Here is a 15066-nt window from a genome sequence, read left to right as displayed (position 1 = left end):
GCCCCGGGCACCGACCCCGAGCGGGAACGCCGGACAGGGACACGGACACGCCACTGGGTCCGCAGGTTTATTGAGCGGCCCCGGGGCGGCGGGGGAGGCCCAGGCCCGTGCCCGGTGCCGCCCTCACTCACTCCCGGAACTTCCACTCCTGGCGGCACATGGGGCAGTGCTGCTGCACCTGCTGCGAGTTCAGCCACTTGAGGATGCAGTGCATGTGGAAGCAGTGCGAACACTGGCCCCACACCAACGGGCAGTCGTCGCCGGGAACCTTACCTGCGGCACGGACACGGCGTCAGCCCCGCCCGGTGCACGGAGCCCGGTGCCGGTGTCGGTGCCGCACTCACAGTCGGGGCAGCAGCCGTTGAAGGCCATCCGGCAGATGCCGCAGTTCTCGTCGTTGGCAACCCAGAGCCAGGAGGCGACCCCGTGCCAGCTCCGCACGCGCACCCGCATCTCTCCCGGTCCCGGTCCCGGCCCCGCCGGAAGTGCCGCCCGTCCACAGCGCCCCGCGCGCCCGCCGCGCCTCGGCCCCGCCCTTTCCGCTTCCGGCGCGGGCGCAGCGCGGCCGGAAGTGCGGGCGGGAGCGGTGCCGCCATCATGGCCGACAAGATGGACATGTCCCTGGACGACATCATTAAGCTGAACCGGAGCCAGCGCGGGGCCGGCCGGGGCGGCCGGGGCGGCCGAGGCCGGGGCGGCACCACGCGCGGGGGCGGCCCCGGCCGGGGCGGCGTGGGCGGCGGGCGCGCGGGCGGCGGCCCCGTGCGGAACCGGCCGGTGATGGCCCGGGGCGGCGGCAGGAACCGGCCCGCGCCCTACAGCCGGGTACGGACCGGGCAGGCGGGGCTGGGGCCGCGGCGGCGCGGCGGGCCGGGGCGGAGGGTCCGCGCGGGGCGGGGGCGCGGGCGGCCCTTTGTCCAGTCCCGGCGCGGCCGCGGGCGGCGGGGCCCCGGCGCCGCTCAGCGAGGTCCCGCTCTCGTTGCAGCCGAAACAACTCCCCGAGAAGTGGCAGCACGACCTGTTCGACAGCGGCTTCGGGGCGGGGGCCGGTGTGGAGACCGGCGGAAAGCTGCTCGTCTCCAACTTGGACTTCGGCGTGTCGGACGCGGACATCCAGGTGGGCTCGGGGAGCGGGAACTCGTTCATTGAGCCCAGGGCCGGTTCCCGCGGGAGCCCCGCCGGCTCTGCTCCGGCTTGTGCTCGGGGCCGAGGATTCCCGGCTCAATCCCCAGTGTGGGGGTTTGTAGAACGTGTGCCTGCTCTGCTGGTCGTGGTGGTCTCGAGGGGGCTGGAAAATTCAGTTTATAACGGGGAACAATGCTGAGACTGTGCTGGATAGTGCTGTGATTGGAGAATTCACTGTGAGCTCTGTGAGCTCCCACTGTGCACAGCTGTCCCTGTCCCTGGGCTCTGGGGCTTTGTCCAGTCACGTTCTGTCGGGTGTCCAGGGGCTCCCAGGGATGCACCATCAGTGTGACCAGTCGTTATTTGTCATGGGAACAGCTTCCCTGTGCTGCTGCCGTGGTGTCCTGTCCCCACCTGCCATGGCTGTGCCCCCTTTGGGCTGCTCAGAGCCCTCAGTGCTGCAGTTCTTGGTGCCTCTGCCTCGGGGCTGGAGCTGAGGGGTGTCCCAGGGTCACCAGTGGGCTGTGAGCTCTGCAGGATCTGAGTGTCCCTGGAGGGGCTGAGCGCTGCCAGCACAGTGGCCTCTGGCTCTCGTGTCCTCATCAGGGAAAACCAAACCCCTGCTGTCAGCCTTTCCTCACTGGTTCATTCATTCCACCTCTCCACACACCAGTCTGGCTGTGCCTGGGGGATGGGAAAGGAGCTCTGTCAGGTCACCTACTCACTGGGAGGTGTGCTGCACACCATCTCTGTTCCCTGTGTAAGTTCAGGTTGGGTTTAAATAAGTTCCTGGTTGTTGCAGTGAGGCTGCAGGGTGTAAACCTGGCCCCTGTGCCTTGTGTGCAGCCAGGACTCACCTTCCTGCTGCTGCACAAGCTCCCACTGGGGTTTGTTTAGCAGCAGGGCTGACTCAAAGGCTTTGGCCCCCAGCCCCATCATTTATTGTTGCCTCAGATGTGGGTTTGGTTTTGTTGCTGTGGTAAAGCCTCTTCATGTGGTGTGAGAGGCTGAAGGTGCTCTGGTCACAAAGGAGCTGTTCAGTGTTTGCTCTCTGTGTCCTCTGAGGCAGGAGCAGCTGACCTCAGGCTCTGGGCAAAGCTGACACAGCCCTGCTTGCCACATCCTGTCCAGAAAGTACCTGCCAGGTGCCCTTTGCAGTTCTCCTTCTCAGCCCTGCTGAGAGCCCTGCTGTGACTCAGGAGCAGGTTGACACTGGCAGTGCAGTAAACCTCATTGGCTGCCCAAACATAGTGCCTGAGAAACAGAATTGGTGGCTCTGGTGCTGCCTCTTTATTTCCAGCCTTTGTGGCAGCACAGGACAGACCTCAGCAGAGACTTTGTTGGTGTCTGGTTTTGGGGTATGTTCCTAATGGGCACAAGTCCAGCACAGTTAAAGTGTCATTGGCTTGTGGATCCCTGCACTCACGTGGTCATTCTCCTCTGTGGGAAAGATGTCTGGAGTATTTTCAATAGTTGCTGCTTTGACTCATCTTCAGCAAAGACCCCCAGTTCCCCTGGGAAGAAAACCAGGTCAGCACCCCTTGAATCTGCTTCACTGGCTGCAAATGTGCCTCCTGCAGGACACAGAGCTCTGCTTGCCAGAGACAACTCCCTGCAATCTTCCTGATGGGCTGTGCTCCCCTCTGCCCCGGGTGTTTTTCCAGGTTGTCTGTGGTGCTGGACAAGCTCTGCTGTGTCTGTGTGTGGCGCTGCAGCCTTTGCAGCCCTGATGGACGGGCGGGCTCCTTTCTCTCCCCTGCTCAGGAGCTCTTTGCGGAGTTTGGGACCTTGAAGAAGGCAGCAGTGCACTATGACAGATCTGGGCGCAGCCTAGGGACGGCAGACGTGCATTTTGAGAGGAAGGCTGACGCGCTGAAGGCCATGAAGCAGTACAACGGGGTGCCCTTGGACGGTGAGTGTGTGACTGGAGTGGAGCCCCCTGCACATCCCCCTGTGCCCGTCTCTCCCACTCCCCCATGTCCCTTTGGCACATCCATGTCCCTCCCTCCTCTCCCCGTGCCTGTCCCGTGTGCTCAGGGCTGCTCTCCCTCCCTGCAGGGCGCCCCATGAACATCCAGCTGGTCACGTCACAGATCGACACGCAGCGGAGACCAGCACAGAGGTGGGGAACAAACCCCTGCCCCAGCACTGGGGTGGGAAGGGAAAGGGCAGGATCCCTCCCTGCTGGGGAACGTGGGTCCTGTTTGAGTTCACTGAAGGCACTGAAACAGTTGCTTTTAAAACTTACAGTGTAAACAGAGGTGGCATGACCAGGAACCGCGGGGTCTCGGGGGGATTTGGAGGTGGAGGCAACAGGCGAGGGACTCGTGGCGGGAACAGAGGGAGAGGCAGAGGAGCTGGAAGAACTTCCAAACAGCAGCTCTCTGCAGAAGAACTAGATGCACAGCTGGATGCTTACAATGCCAGGGTAAGTGCTGCTTGGGCGTGGTCATGGGCTCCCCACAGCATCTCATCCTGGAAAGCACCTGCAGTCTGGAGCTGGCAGAAAAGGGAAAGCATTTTCCAGGTCCTTGGACTGAAGCAGTCTCACTCTGAAGCTGAGCTGTGCCTTGGGCCTCAGCTTTGCTTTCCAAAGCACTTTGTCACCTGTTCCTGATGGCTGAGGAGCAGCGTCTGCTTTTGCCAGGCTCCATAGCTGGAACAGCCACTATGAGCAGCATCTTCAGAACAAAACTCACAGAGCTGATAGCCTGCAGGAATGGGAAAACAGAAAAGAAAATCTCATGGAAGAACTGTGTGGTGTGCTGCTGGGGGAAGGGTGTAATGTTGGTGGCAGAAATGAGCCCCAGCCTGGGGAGCCACGGGCAGGTCACAGCTGTACCTGGAACTTGCTCAGCCACAGATGGGTCAGGAACCAACAAAGCTGAGGCCACAAGGACACTGTGACAGCAGAGTTGGTGGTTCAGGACCGGGATAAGTCAGAGCAAGAGCATGGAAGAAGTGGGATAAGCAGAATTCTAGAGAAAAGCCTTGGAGCAGTGTAGGGTGTGGTCTGCTCAGCGTGGTGTGGGTGGGATCTGCCTGTCCCTGTCCCCAGTGCTTGGGGCTCACCAGGGCCAGGCAGGGTGGGTTTGGGTGCAGGGTTTGGTACAGGGGGTGCTGCAAGGGGCCAGGGCTGCCGTGGGCCCATGGTGACAGTCGCTCCCCTCTCTTGCAGATGGACACCAGCTAAAGCAGCAGCAGTGGGCGCAGGGAAGGACTCCAGTCTTGCTCCACACTCCCGGCAGGGGCTGCGGCTGTGGCTACTACTACCGAGGATGGGATTTGTTTTACTTTTATGTTCTGGGATAGGTTTTAACTCCTGTAAAGGTTTTTTTTAATTCTCAGCAGACCTGTTTTGTACCGAGTTATTTTTGGGATAAATTTTTCTGGTTGCCTGTTGGGCCAAGGTGGCTTTTTCACCTTTGCCATAATAAAATAGAACCATGTCTAGAGCTGTGACTGATGCCTTTCCACGCTGAGCCCCCGCCCCATCGCGCTCCCGCACCTACCGTGGTGCTCCGTGCCGCTCTGCCGTGCACGTGTCCCGGTGCCGGTGCCGGTGCCAGTCCCGGTGCCGTCCTGCCCCGCCGGTCCCGTTCTCGGTGCCGGGCCGCTCTCCGGTCCCGGTCCCGCTGTTGCCCGCCCCGCCGGTCCCGCCCCGCCGGTCCCGCCCCGCCGGTCCCGCCCCGGCCCCGCCCCGCCCGCCCGCGCGCGCCACCCCGGGCCAATCAGCGCGCGTTCCGCGGCCGGAAGCGCGGCGGCGGCGCGGCGGCGAGTAACGGGAAGTGCCGGGCGTGTCCCGGAAGTGCGGGGGCGCGCGGGGCCTGGGCGGATCCGCGGCGTTGGCGGCGCAGCGCGGAGCGGGCGAGGCCGGTACGCCGGGGCCGGGCGGGAGCGGCGGGAGCGAGCGGGCGGGCGGGGGGCGAGGCGCGGCGGGAAGGGCCGGGCCGGGCCGGGCGGGTCGCGCTGGCTCCGGGCCGCGGGAAGGGCCGGGCGCGGCCCAGGGGCGGGCGCGGGGCCCCGGTGCCCTTGCGCGACCTTCCGAAGGCCGGGGGAGCCGCCGCCCCCGGTGGGGCCGCCCCGGAGCGGAGCGCGTGGGGCGAGGGCGGGGCCGGGCGGGCCGGGCTCCCCGCGGGGCTCCGGGGCAGCTCCCGGTGGGCCGGGCCCGGCCCGTGCGAGGGCGGAGCGGCGGGAACGGGATGGGGGGTCCGAGCAGTCCCGGGGCCGGCGCTGCCTCGGGCGCACACGGGCTGTCCATAAATGGCCGCTCGGCCCGGAATGAGGAACTGGGGACGCTGTGCCGGGGCCGGGCTGCTCCGCTCACCCCGCGGCCCTTCCACCCCCGGGGGCTTTGCACCGGACCCGCCGCCGTTCCTGCGTCCCCCGGCAGCGGCACCCCCGGGAGCAGCGGCGTTTTCCCCAGGGCCGCTCTGGGAGCCGTGAGCGCCGTTTGTCTGCGGTGAGGAAAGCCCCCGGCCGCGCTTGTTCCCCCGAGAGTTTCGGGTCCGCTTTATTGCTCCCTTGTCCGAACGTTTTTCCGCTGTGGAGGATCTTGTTCCGTGGCTGTGGAGTGGGGACGGTTTCGCTGCTGTGCGTTCGGCTGCTGACACACGGGGATGGGGCACAATCCCAGCTCCAGGTGCCCGCGGTGCATCCCTGGGGCGGCACTGCCTGCGGCCTTTCTGCTCCTGGAGTCGTTTGTGAGCCCTCAGTCCGGCTCTGCACAGTTCACCCGGGTGGGCGAACCACAGGTCAGGGATGTGTCAGAGCAAAAATAAAAAAATCCTCCGTTCTCAGACTGCTGAGTTCCCCCTGGGCAGCAGCGTGTCCTCCCTGCCCTGCCCGGGGCTGTGAGACAGCCGGGGGAGGAGGTGGGATGGGAATCCCCTGGGATGCTCCTACAAAGGGCTGGTGCAGCAGTGGTGCCTGGATATGCCCTGGCAGCTCCCGGCCTCAGAAGTGTCACTGGGCTCCTGTCCCCTCTGGTGTCCCCTCTGGTGTCCCCCTGTGCTGCCCCGGGCACCCCCTGAGCTGCCCTGTGCAGCACCCGGCCCAGCTGGGGCTGTCCTGGCTCCCCGTCCTGCGGAGCAGCCCGGGCCAGGGCCCTGTAGGAACAGTTATTTATTGCTGGTCACATTCCAGCCGAGTTCCCCGTGTGGCCGTGCAGGGTTTCCCTGCGGGAAGGGAAGGAGGAAGGGTGGGGACTGCTGGACTGGCCCTGCTGCCTCCACGGCTGCGCCGGGCCCGCGGGATGTCGGAAGCTGATTAGCTCATCCGAAGATACTGTGACTAATGCTGGGCTCGCGGGTGCCATGGGATCGGCATTCCAGGGAATGCAGTCAGTGGTTCCCAGTGTCCCCTCCACTCGGGTAGGGACGTTCCCGCCGGTGTTTGTGCCTGGCAGGGAGTGGGGCTCTGGCCTTGGCTGCTGTCCTGAGAGTCTGCGAGAAACTGCTGCTTTGAGGGAGCAGCAAAGGCAGAGTGCAAACCCCCAGCTGGGGATTCAACCTCCTGCTGCCTTCTACGGGCTGCTGTGAGCCTGAGGATCTGCAGGGAGCCAGGGTCTGCCTCTGGAGACCCAGGAGTCCTCCTGTACTCTGCGTCCAGCACAGGCTGGGGTCTCTTCCTGTGGCCGTGGCAGTTCCACGGAGCAGTGGTATCCCCAGGAGCTGTGGGAAAGCTGACAGGAAGAGGAGGGCTCTTTCCCCAGAGCCCAGCCCAGCCTGGCCTGCAGTGCTGACCAGAATCGTGCTGGTTCTGGTCCCCACAGGTGTTTTCAGTCCTGGGGGGCTCCTGGCACCTCAGAAATCCTGAGAGGGTTGGGGTGGGTCATGATTAGTCCATGTGGTGGTATCCATGATTCTTTAGCTCTGGATCACAGAAGTCAGGCTGGAACAGAGGAACGTGACCAAAGAGTTGGGAATTTGGGTTTTGGGTTGGTTTGGGCTTTCTTCTGTGCCCCGTGTGTCGTGGTTTCACTAAGTACCAGTTTGTGGGAGGGATTCCTCATGGCTCTGGTGGAGATGGGGCTGGTGATGTGTGGGAGGAAACTGTCACTGTGTGTTACACTGGGGGGTCACCTGTCGAGGAGTGGCAGCTCTGTGCTGACACCAAACCAGTGCCTTTCCAAACTGCCCAGGAGAGGATCAGGATCTTGGGGGTGAGCAGCTGCTGCAATCAGGGCTGTGGATGCCAGGGCTGTTCCCAGTCAGTGCAGCTGTCTCCAGCCATGGGAGCTGTGCTGGGACTGCTGCTGTTGTTCACAGAGCACTGGCTCCAAGAGCTTCAGTGCTGGAGCAGAGGCTGCTTTGTGGCTCCTGCCATCACTGATCTGGCTGTCTGTGAGAAGTTTTGTCTCTGCTTGGTCTGAAAATTGGAAGGTGGAGGGTGCCTGTGGATGCTCATGCACAGAAGTGCACCCACCACTGCTGGAGATGGGTGTGTGGGTGCTGGTGGATGCTCTGGCAGCTGTGATTAGTGTGCTCTCACAGAGGGCTCAGTCACAGAATTTGGGAGTCACAGCTCTGCCATCCGTGTGATAAGCTAAGACAGAGTAAAAGGAGGTGGTATTAGAATGAAATTCCCTGCTGTAGCAAGTGGTGTAACTCAGAGCTTCTGACAGTCAAAAATCTTACAAACCAAGTTTGGGACCTTGGTTGTGTAAAGCTGAAATTCTGTCACTTCCACTCCTGGGAGCTGCAGATGTCCTCAGAGTAAGGTGTGAGAGTTGGAACGAACTGCAGACCACGGGAGGTGTAATCCAGCCCACAGCAAGCCAAAGGACGTGAGGAGGGGATGGGGCAGGATGCAGGGAGGAGATGGAGCAGTGCAGGGTGTGAGGGAGCTTTTGCTCAGCACTTCTGGGAGTCCTCAGGCCTGGCAGCTGTTTGGGAGAAGCAAGGGGCTGGGTTTCATATGGAGACACTGGCATGAAGTCTCACCAGTTGTTCATCTGTAACATGAGACTAAATGTCCCTTTGAAGACAAAATTCCTCATCAGTCAGTGTGAGGATGTTGGAGGATGCCCTGTGGAGGGGCCAGGTGTTTGCTGTGCTGTGCAGGTACAGCAGGAAAGGCTCCTGGCACAGATGCTTGTGCCACACAAGGCCAGAGCCCTGTACAGCCCCGTGGTGTCCCAACATCCCCCGGTGCCTTTCTAAAGCTGTGCCAGAATGTTCTGAGTCCTTAGAGGGTCCAAGTTGATATTTGCCATAGGATAACCCTTCAGACAACGTGCCCTGTGGAACACCAGGAACCAATGAATGTGTCATTGGTTTTTACTGAGGATTTTAATGGAGTGTTGGCATCACCTTTGCCCAGCCCTCGGTGCAGCTGGGCAGAGTCCTGGGCAGCTGAGCCAGGCTCACACCTTCTTTATTTCATTGCCTGTTCCCCTGGCTGTGTGTGCCACAGATCTTTGCAAGGGGCTGAGCCAGGTGTCTCATGCCACTCTGCAAAGGCACCTGTCACAGAGCCCTGACCTGACTGAGTTACAAAACACGACCACCAGATCCCAGCAGAGGCTCCTGGCATTCACTCCAGTGGTGAGACAGAAGCCTATTCTTAGCTGGAATCCTGTTGTGGAGAGCAGAACTGGGTTTATTCTGGGCTCTGGTTTACTCCAATTGAAAGCCTCACCTGGTGGATCTTGTGGAGGAGAATATCTTCCCTGTGGTTTTGGGGTATTTATATTACAAGCAAAGCACTGAGGTTGAATTTTTTTCTCCACTCTCACCTGGGCCTCTGCAGGCTGAGGATGAGCCCTGACCTCTGGAGGGTTCTGCAGGGGCTGGGGGCCCTTGGCAGGGTTGTGTCTCACAGGGAGCAGTGTGAGGGGCCCCAGTGGGAGTGGGAGCCTGCAGAGGCACAGCAGAGCAGTTCTGGAAAACCCTGCTGCTGGTGGGGCGGGCTGGGCAGTCACAGCTCCCCTCTCTGCCCCAGTGCGGGTCACCTGTGCGAGGATGGCGGAGCAGGAGCCAACGGCAGAGCAGCTGGCCCAGATTGCAGCTGAGAACGAGGAGGATGAACACTCTGTCAACTACAAGCCACCTGCCCAGAAGAGCATCCAGGAGATCCAGGAGCTGGACAAGGACGACGAGAGCCTGCGCAAGTACAAGGAGGCTCTGCTGGGCGCCGTCACCGTGAACGCAGGTGAGCCTGGGATGTGTCAGTCCCTTCTGGCCTTGTCTCTGCTCCCAGCTGGGAGCTGTTGTCCCAGCTCTGTGTTTGGGCAGGAGCACAGCCCAGAGCACAAAGCTGTGTCTGTGCTCCCCCATGCCCATCGCTGGCCTGCAGTGTAGGGGCTGGAGGGTGGGGGTGGCACTCTGCCTTTGTGGAGGGCTGTGGGCTGGGCCCAGTGCAGTGGAACCCCTGACCCTTACAGAGTCAGAGGCTGCTTTTGCTAGTTTTGGTGCTCTTTCAAGAAGTTTGCTGGAAGGAAAAGGAGCTGTGTTGGCCAGTGTCAGGGATGAGTGTTTAACAGTTTCTTCTCTTGTCTCTAGATCCCAACGCTCCAAATGTGGTGGTGACTAAACTGACCTTGGTCTGTGGTACTGCTCCGGGCCCCCTGGAGCTGGACCTGACAGGTGAGCTGGGAGGGAATTCAGCCCTGCTCCTGGGCAGAGCACTGCTGGCAAGGTGGGTGAGCCTTCCTGTGTCAGAAGTGCTGGAGGCAGAGCACACTGCCTGAGCCCCAGCAGAATCTGTATCTGGAGCCCAGCAGCAGTTCTGTGACACCTGGGTGTTTTGTAGAGGTGTGAGGGGCCAGATGGGGCAGGCAGATTGTTCCAGCCTGCACAGTGACATTCATGGCAGCTGTGATATGGTGACAGCCTTGGGGCAAACATCTGCAGAGAAACATTTGGAATTAATTGCGTGGTTGTGCTGCAGTGTCTTGTTGCAGGGCATTGCTTGCCTGGCTCCAACAGCTTAGAGGGCCCTGTAGCTGGAGCCATTCCCTGCTCCTGCAGCTCCTGCCACAGAAATTCACCCCAGAGCACAGCACAAAGGAGCTCTGAGCAACCCTCTCCTGTCTCTCTAGGTGATCTGGAAAGCTACAAGAAGCAAGCATTTGTGCTGAAGGAGGGCGTGGAATACCGGATAAAAATCTCCTTTAGGGTAAGGATTCTGATCTGGAAACGGAACGAATGGAACCCCAGACTGCTGCAGTCCTGGCCTGGGGAGTGCCTGTGCCCTGGAGTGGGTTGTGCTGGAGGAATGGGCTCTCCTGCAGGTGGGTGGGCAGTGTGAATGGAGATGTCCTGCTCAGCCCCTGCTCCTCTCTCTGCAGGTAAACAGGGAGATCGTGTCGGGACTGAAGTACATCCAGCACACATTCCGGAAAGGTGTGAAAAGTAAGTGCTGCTCTGTGACTTGGTGCTGCTCTGTGTGAGTACCTCCTGCTCATCTTGCTGCTGCGACAGGGGCTGCCCAGCAGCTCCTCAAGGAAGGGGACAGTCCTCAGTGGCCCGTGGGGCTCTGCAGAGGCTCCTGGGCCTGCAGTGGTGGGGCAGCCCATGGTCCTGGCTGCACAGCATGTGATCCTGATTCCCCCAAGGACATTTCCCCTCTGAGCTTGGCAGGAAGCAGGTCACAGCAGACAGCATTGCCAGTGCTTCCAGGTCACTCCCCACAGGAGGGGCCCATTCCTGGGGGAAGGGAGCTCTGAGCTGGGTGAGATTCCTATTGTTAGAGTTGCTCTGTGGATTGTTGTAACAGTAACAGACCTTTCGTTTGCTTTAGTCTTGCCCCGGGTGCAGGGGAGGCTCCTGAACAGCCTCCATACACTTCTTTCTGTCCTTTCAGTTGACAAGACTGAATACATGGTTGGGAGCTACGGCCCCCGAGCAGAGGAGTACGAGTTTCTGACCCCCATGGAGGAGGCCCCAAAGGGCATGCTGGCCCGGGGCAGCTACAACATCAAATCCAAGTTCACAGATGATGATAAGACTGACCACCTGTCCTGGGAGTGGAACCTGACCATCAAGAAGGATTGGAAGGACTAGCCCTTCCTGAGGCCAAACTCCAGAGAGCCTGAATCAGACAGTGGCTACCGTAGAATTCCCCCCCTGTACCAAAGTGCTGACATTGGAACCCTCTTTACCTGTCACCCCCATTATCATTTGACCAGAGAGCTCAGTTTTTTATGTGCCCCCTCCCCAGAGAATTGCTGAGTGCATTGACCAAACCATGCTGTCTGCATCTGGTCTCCAGCTGCCCGTCCTGGGGCTGTGCTGCCCCAGCACTGAGGGGAGTGCCCACTCACTTGCCAGGCCCTTTCTCGCTTCCCACCTTCCTTTATCCAGGAGGTGCCAAAGGGGAGGAACCCCCGTTAGGATCCTGTGCTTGGCTTTCCTGCGCACAGCTCAGGGTAGCTACTGCCTCCAAGTAGCTGAAGAATTTTGGTGCCAGGCAGCTGTCAAATCAGTTTATTGGCTCAAGTGTTGTCTGCCTGCCCTTTCCACCCCATCAGTGTCCTGGGCAGCTTCATTTGTGGATGTTCCCTGTAACCATGATGCCTTAAATGTGTAACATGTATCCTCTAGGGAGGGGGTCCTGCCCCTGTTACACTTTTTAAACGCCACCTGCCCTCCCCGTCTGTTGGCATGGGCTCAGCTTGGTCATGCCCCTCATGTGTTATTAGGAAAGATTCACAACTTCCCACTTCACTGCTGGTCCATTCCTCACCTGAGACAGGACGTCCCCAGAGGGGAGAGGGTGTGACATCCTGGGTGACGCCTGGCCGCCCTTCCTGGCAGCCCGAGCGCTGGCCTGGCTGGAGCCCAGCCTTGCCTGCAGAGCCCCGAGCTCTCTGAGGGGCTGGAGGGCAGGGCGGGGCAGGGGTCACCAATGCTGCCATCACCTCGCACTTCTCATTGCAGCCCAGGGAGCTGCAAAGCACTGAAATTCCTGGACAGCATCCGCCCTCCTGGCTGTTTTGGGCTGAGGGTGGACGAGTCTGTCTCTGCAGCTGCTCCTGATGCGATCAACAAAGAGCTTGCGATGGACAAGTATTCTGAAGCGGTTAATGCCTTATGTATCTGTTCTGCCTTTAAAATCTGTGCCTGGCCTGTCAGTAGTTCTTGCCTTGACACTCGGCCCCCCGTGCCTGCCGCAGACCCGCAGCACGCCGCCTCCACCCCTGGCTGCAAACTGCAGCTCCTGGGGCCCCCTGCGAGACCCGGGGGGCTGGGCAGGCATGCGCCACCTCTGCAGCCCCCCGATTTGGATCTACCACACTGAGGTTAGAACTGGGACCAAGTACATGTGGCTTTCTCGTAGCTACGTCTTTGCCTCTAACTCCCCTCGCCCTGCCCCTAGAGAGTTTTTTTGTTGATTTGGTGCGTATTGTCTGTAAGTCCTAGACCCAGGTTAACAGGTTTGGAATCATCGTCTGCTTCTCCTTTTATGACAGTTAAATAAAATCTTTGAACTGACCATGTACTGTCCATGCTGGATGTTCAGCATGAAGATGCTGAACACAATTTCTGCAAACAGCTAGGGCAGGAGAAGAGCAGGATCTCTGGGCTTGCTGGAATGTGAAATGGGATCTGGGACAGCCCTTGCCAGAGGAGGAGAGGCCCCATGGCAATATGTGTGCAGGATCTGTCCCTTGCTGTTTGCTGTTCTGCACTGCCCACAGTGAGGGGTGGGAGTGAGTGGGGCAGTGAAAATAGGGATTTCCAAGGGGGGGCTCCTGCCAGCAGCAGAGCTGGCATGCTCTGGACCCACAGCATGACTCCAGCTGCACACACAAAGGGAAATTCCTGTGCAGGCACAGGAATGAGGGAGGCAATCAGAGAACACAATCCAGGAGAGGCAGCATGATAAGAGCCTGCGGATGTTTATCGAGCCTGTGGCATGTTTGTGTTAAGGATAAGGAAAGTGTGGCCATGAAAAGATCTTTACAGAATCCATGGTGTGCGAGAACCTGGATGAGGGGACTGCAGCTCTGCTCCTGGCCAAAGACTCACAGAGGGAACTGAGAACTCCATAGGCTCCCTCTTGTATTTGGAGCTCACGAGCACAGGCCCCTTCCTTGGGCCTTGGAAAGCTGCTAAAGGAGATGATGGGACTTGGAAAGGATAAGGGCTGAAGGGAACAGTGTGGGCCAGGCAGGAGCTGGCACGTGTCACTCCTGCTGCTGTGGAGGGCAGTACCCAGCTGTGACCCCCCAGCCCTCTGCACAGTGGGGCCATGGAGGGCAGTGTGGGGACTGGAGCAGGGAACAGGCTTCACTCAGTGTGTCAGTTAGAGCCCAGATACGCCTGATATGTGAACAAAGGCCCCCCTGTGCTGGCCCCCAACAGCCACTCTGCGGGCAGGGTCAGATGAGCACCCTGCTGATGCAACCCCAGTGCTTTGGCAAGAGTTTCCACACCCAGGGTGTGGAGGCTTCTGTTAGATCGTTTTACCGTGGTGGGAGGCCTGGAGGGGCAGGACAGCTGTGCTCCAGCTCTGGGGGTTCTCTGCCTCTGTTCCCTGGCGTGTCCCTCCTGTGGGTGACAGCTGGGCTCTTCTGCCTGGTGCCTGCCATGGGTGCACTCGGCTGTGGGCGGCTCCAGGCACAGCTGGTGGGACAAATCATTTGCATGAATTGTAGTTCCTAAAGTAAAGCCTCAGTCCCTTCCAGGTGATGCACGTTAAGAACCTCGGCCAGAAGTTGTGCAGGAGCAGCCCAGGCCGTTCTCCTTTTCCAGTGCTGCAGCAGCTCCCTCTGACACCACAGCTCTGAGTGCAGCAGCCAAAGCCAAAGAGCTACCCCGGGGCAAGGCGGCCCTTCCAGCAGAGACATCCCTGCAGGGCCCTGTGGCACTAGGGCTCTCCGGGCAGTGCCTTCAGCCGTGGGACCAGAGAGGCTCTGGGTGGCCTGGACTAAAGCAGCCGCTGATTCCCTCCCTGCCAGACCGACCTGTGCCTGCCCGGCGCTGGCTGTGCCCTCACTGTGTGCTCAGCTTTGCCTTCCAAAGCCTCGCTGGGCTCTCACCGGGCCTGACAGAAGCGTCTGGTTCAGCCCCGGCCGCAGCTCCTGAGCGGGAACAGCCGCTGGCAGCGCCGGGGCAGTTGGGTTCTCTAAACCGGAGAGCTCCTCGCTCCTCAGTCCCGGTCCGGGCGTGCCCCTGGCCCGGGGCAAAGAGCAGCGGCTTTCAGCAGCCCCGGGGCGCGGCGGGAGCCCGGAATGTGCCCCCGCTGCAGCTTCCCCGCCTGGGGGTCACACCGGCAGCAGCCGGAACCCCCGGCAGGACCGGGGCAGCGCGGGCAGACCCGAGCGGCGGGATTTCCCCCGGCACGGCCACCGGACCGTCTGTGCCCGGTCTCTGCCTGGTCTCTTTACAGACCCGCGGGCTCTGCCCCGGAGCCTCGAGGGCCCCGCGCGGCCTGGCGGGCACGAGGAGCTCCCGCCCGGCACCTCTCCGGGAGGCAGCGTGTGCTGAGAGGGGATGGCGGCGCCGCCCGAGCTCTCCCGGCCCAGCTCCGTGACCGGCGAGCTTGCGGCAAAGACAAACGGGGCCGTCCCGAGCCGCAGCCGGCCCGATGGGAGCCCGGCCCCAGGGGACAGACAGACAGACAGACAGGGTCAGGGGGCAGTGCTGACCCCGGGGAGCTGCCGGAGCCGCCCCGAGCGCCGGGCGAGGCCCCAGGGGAAGGTACAAGGCCGGGCCGAACCGGAACCGAACCGGGCCCGAACCGGGGCAGGCCTCGCCTCGCAGGCCGCGCTGGTCACGTGGGGCGCGCGGACCACTCAGGATCCACCACGCGCTCGTGCCCGCGCGCAGGCGCAGTGCCGCCCGGCGGCGCGTCCCGAGTGCCACGTTCGAGGGCAGGGGCCGCACGGGAAGGCGGCGCCGACCAATCGCCAGCGGCATCGCGGGGAGAGCGGCCAATGGCGACCTGCGGGCGGGGAGCGGCGTCGGCGGCCAACCCCAGGCGGCGGGCGAG

The 15066-nt window shown here is 61.3% G+C and overlaps 3 protein-coding genes across 3 annotated transcripts; 2 read left to right on the top strand and 1 right to left on the bottom strand.

Annotated features, from left to right (window-relative positions):
• Window positions 1-9: 9 nt before the first annotated feature.
• Window positions 10-520, bottom strand: ANAPC11 (anaphase promoting complex subunit 11). The gene is made up of 2 exons (XM_083874744.1): window positions 345-520; window positions 10-273 (listed from the first exon to the last, which is right to left on the bottom strand). The coding sequence occupies exons 1-2, from the start codon at window positions 451-453 to the stop codon at window positions 128-130; spliced, it is 255 nt and encodes an 84-aa protein (XP_083730870.1). The 5' UTR covers window positions 454-520; the 3' UTR covers window positions 10-127.
• A 41-nt stretch (window positions 521-561) lies between these two features.
• Window positions 562-4584, top strand: ALYREF (Aly/REF export factor). The gene is made up of 6 exons (XM_083874743.1): window positions 562-825; window positions 986-1117; window positions 2890-3037; window positions 3184-3247; window positions 3376-3553; window positions 4304-4584. The coding sequence occupies exons 1-6, from the start codon at window positions 598-600 to the stop codon at window positions 4316-4318; spliced, it is 765 nt and encodes a 254-aa protein (XP_083730869.1). The 5' UTR covers window positions 562-597; the 3' UTR covers window positions 4319-4584.
• A 346-nt stretch (window positions 4585-4930) lies between these two features.
• ARHGDIA (Rho GDP dissociation inhibitor alpha) lies at window positions 4931-12564 on the top strand. The gene is made up of 6 exons (XM_083874523.1): window positions 4931-5001; window positions 9070-9279; window positions 9630-9713; window positions 10169-10245; window positions 10418-10481; window positions 10933-12564. Exons 2-6 carry the CDS (start codon window positions 9090-9092, stop codon window positions 11130-11132), a joined length of 615 nt encoding a protein of 204 aa, XP_083730649.1. The 5' UTR covers window positions 4931-5001; window positions 9070-9089; the 3' UTR covers window positions 11133-12564.
• Window positions 12565-15066: the final 2502 nt, after the last annotated feature.

The sequence above is a fragment of the Zosterops lateralis genome, assembly GCF_965231275.1.
Source record: "Zosterops lateralis genome assembly, chromosome: 18".
NCBI classification, from domain to species: domain Eukaryota; kingdom Metazoa; phylum Chordata; class Aves; order Passeriformes; family Zosteropidae; genus Zosterops; species Zosterops lateralis.
This window is presented reverse-complemented; position numbering and strand designations above follow the sequence as displayed.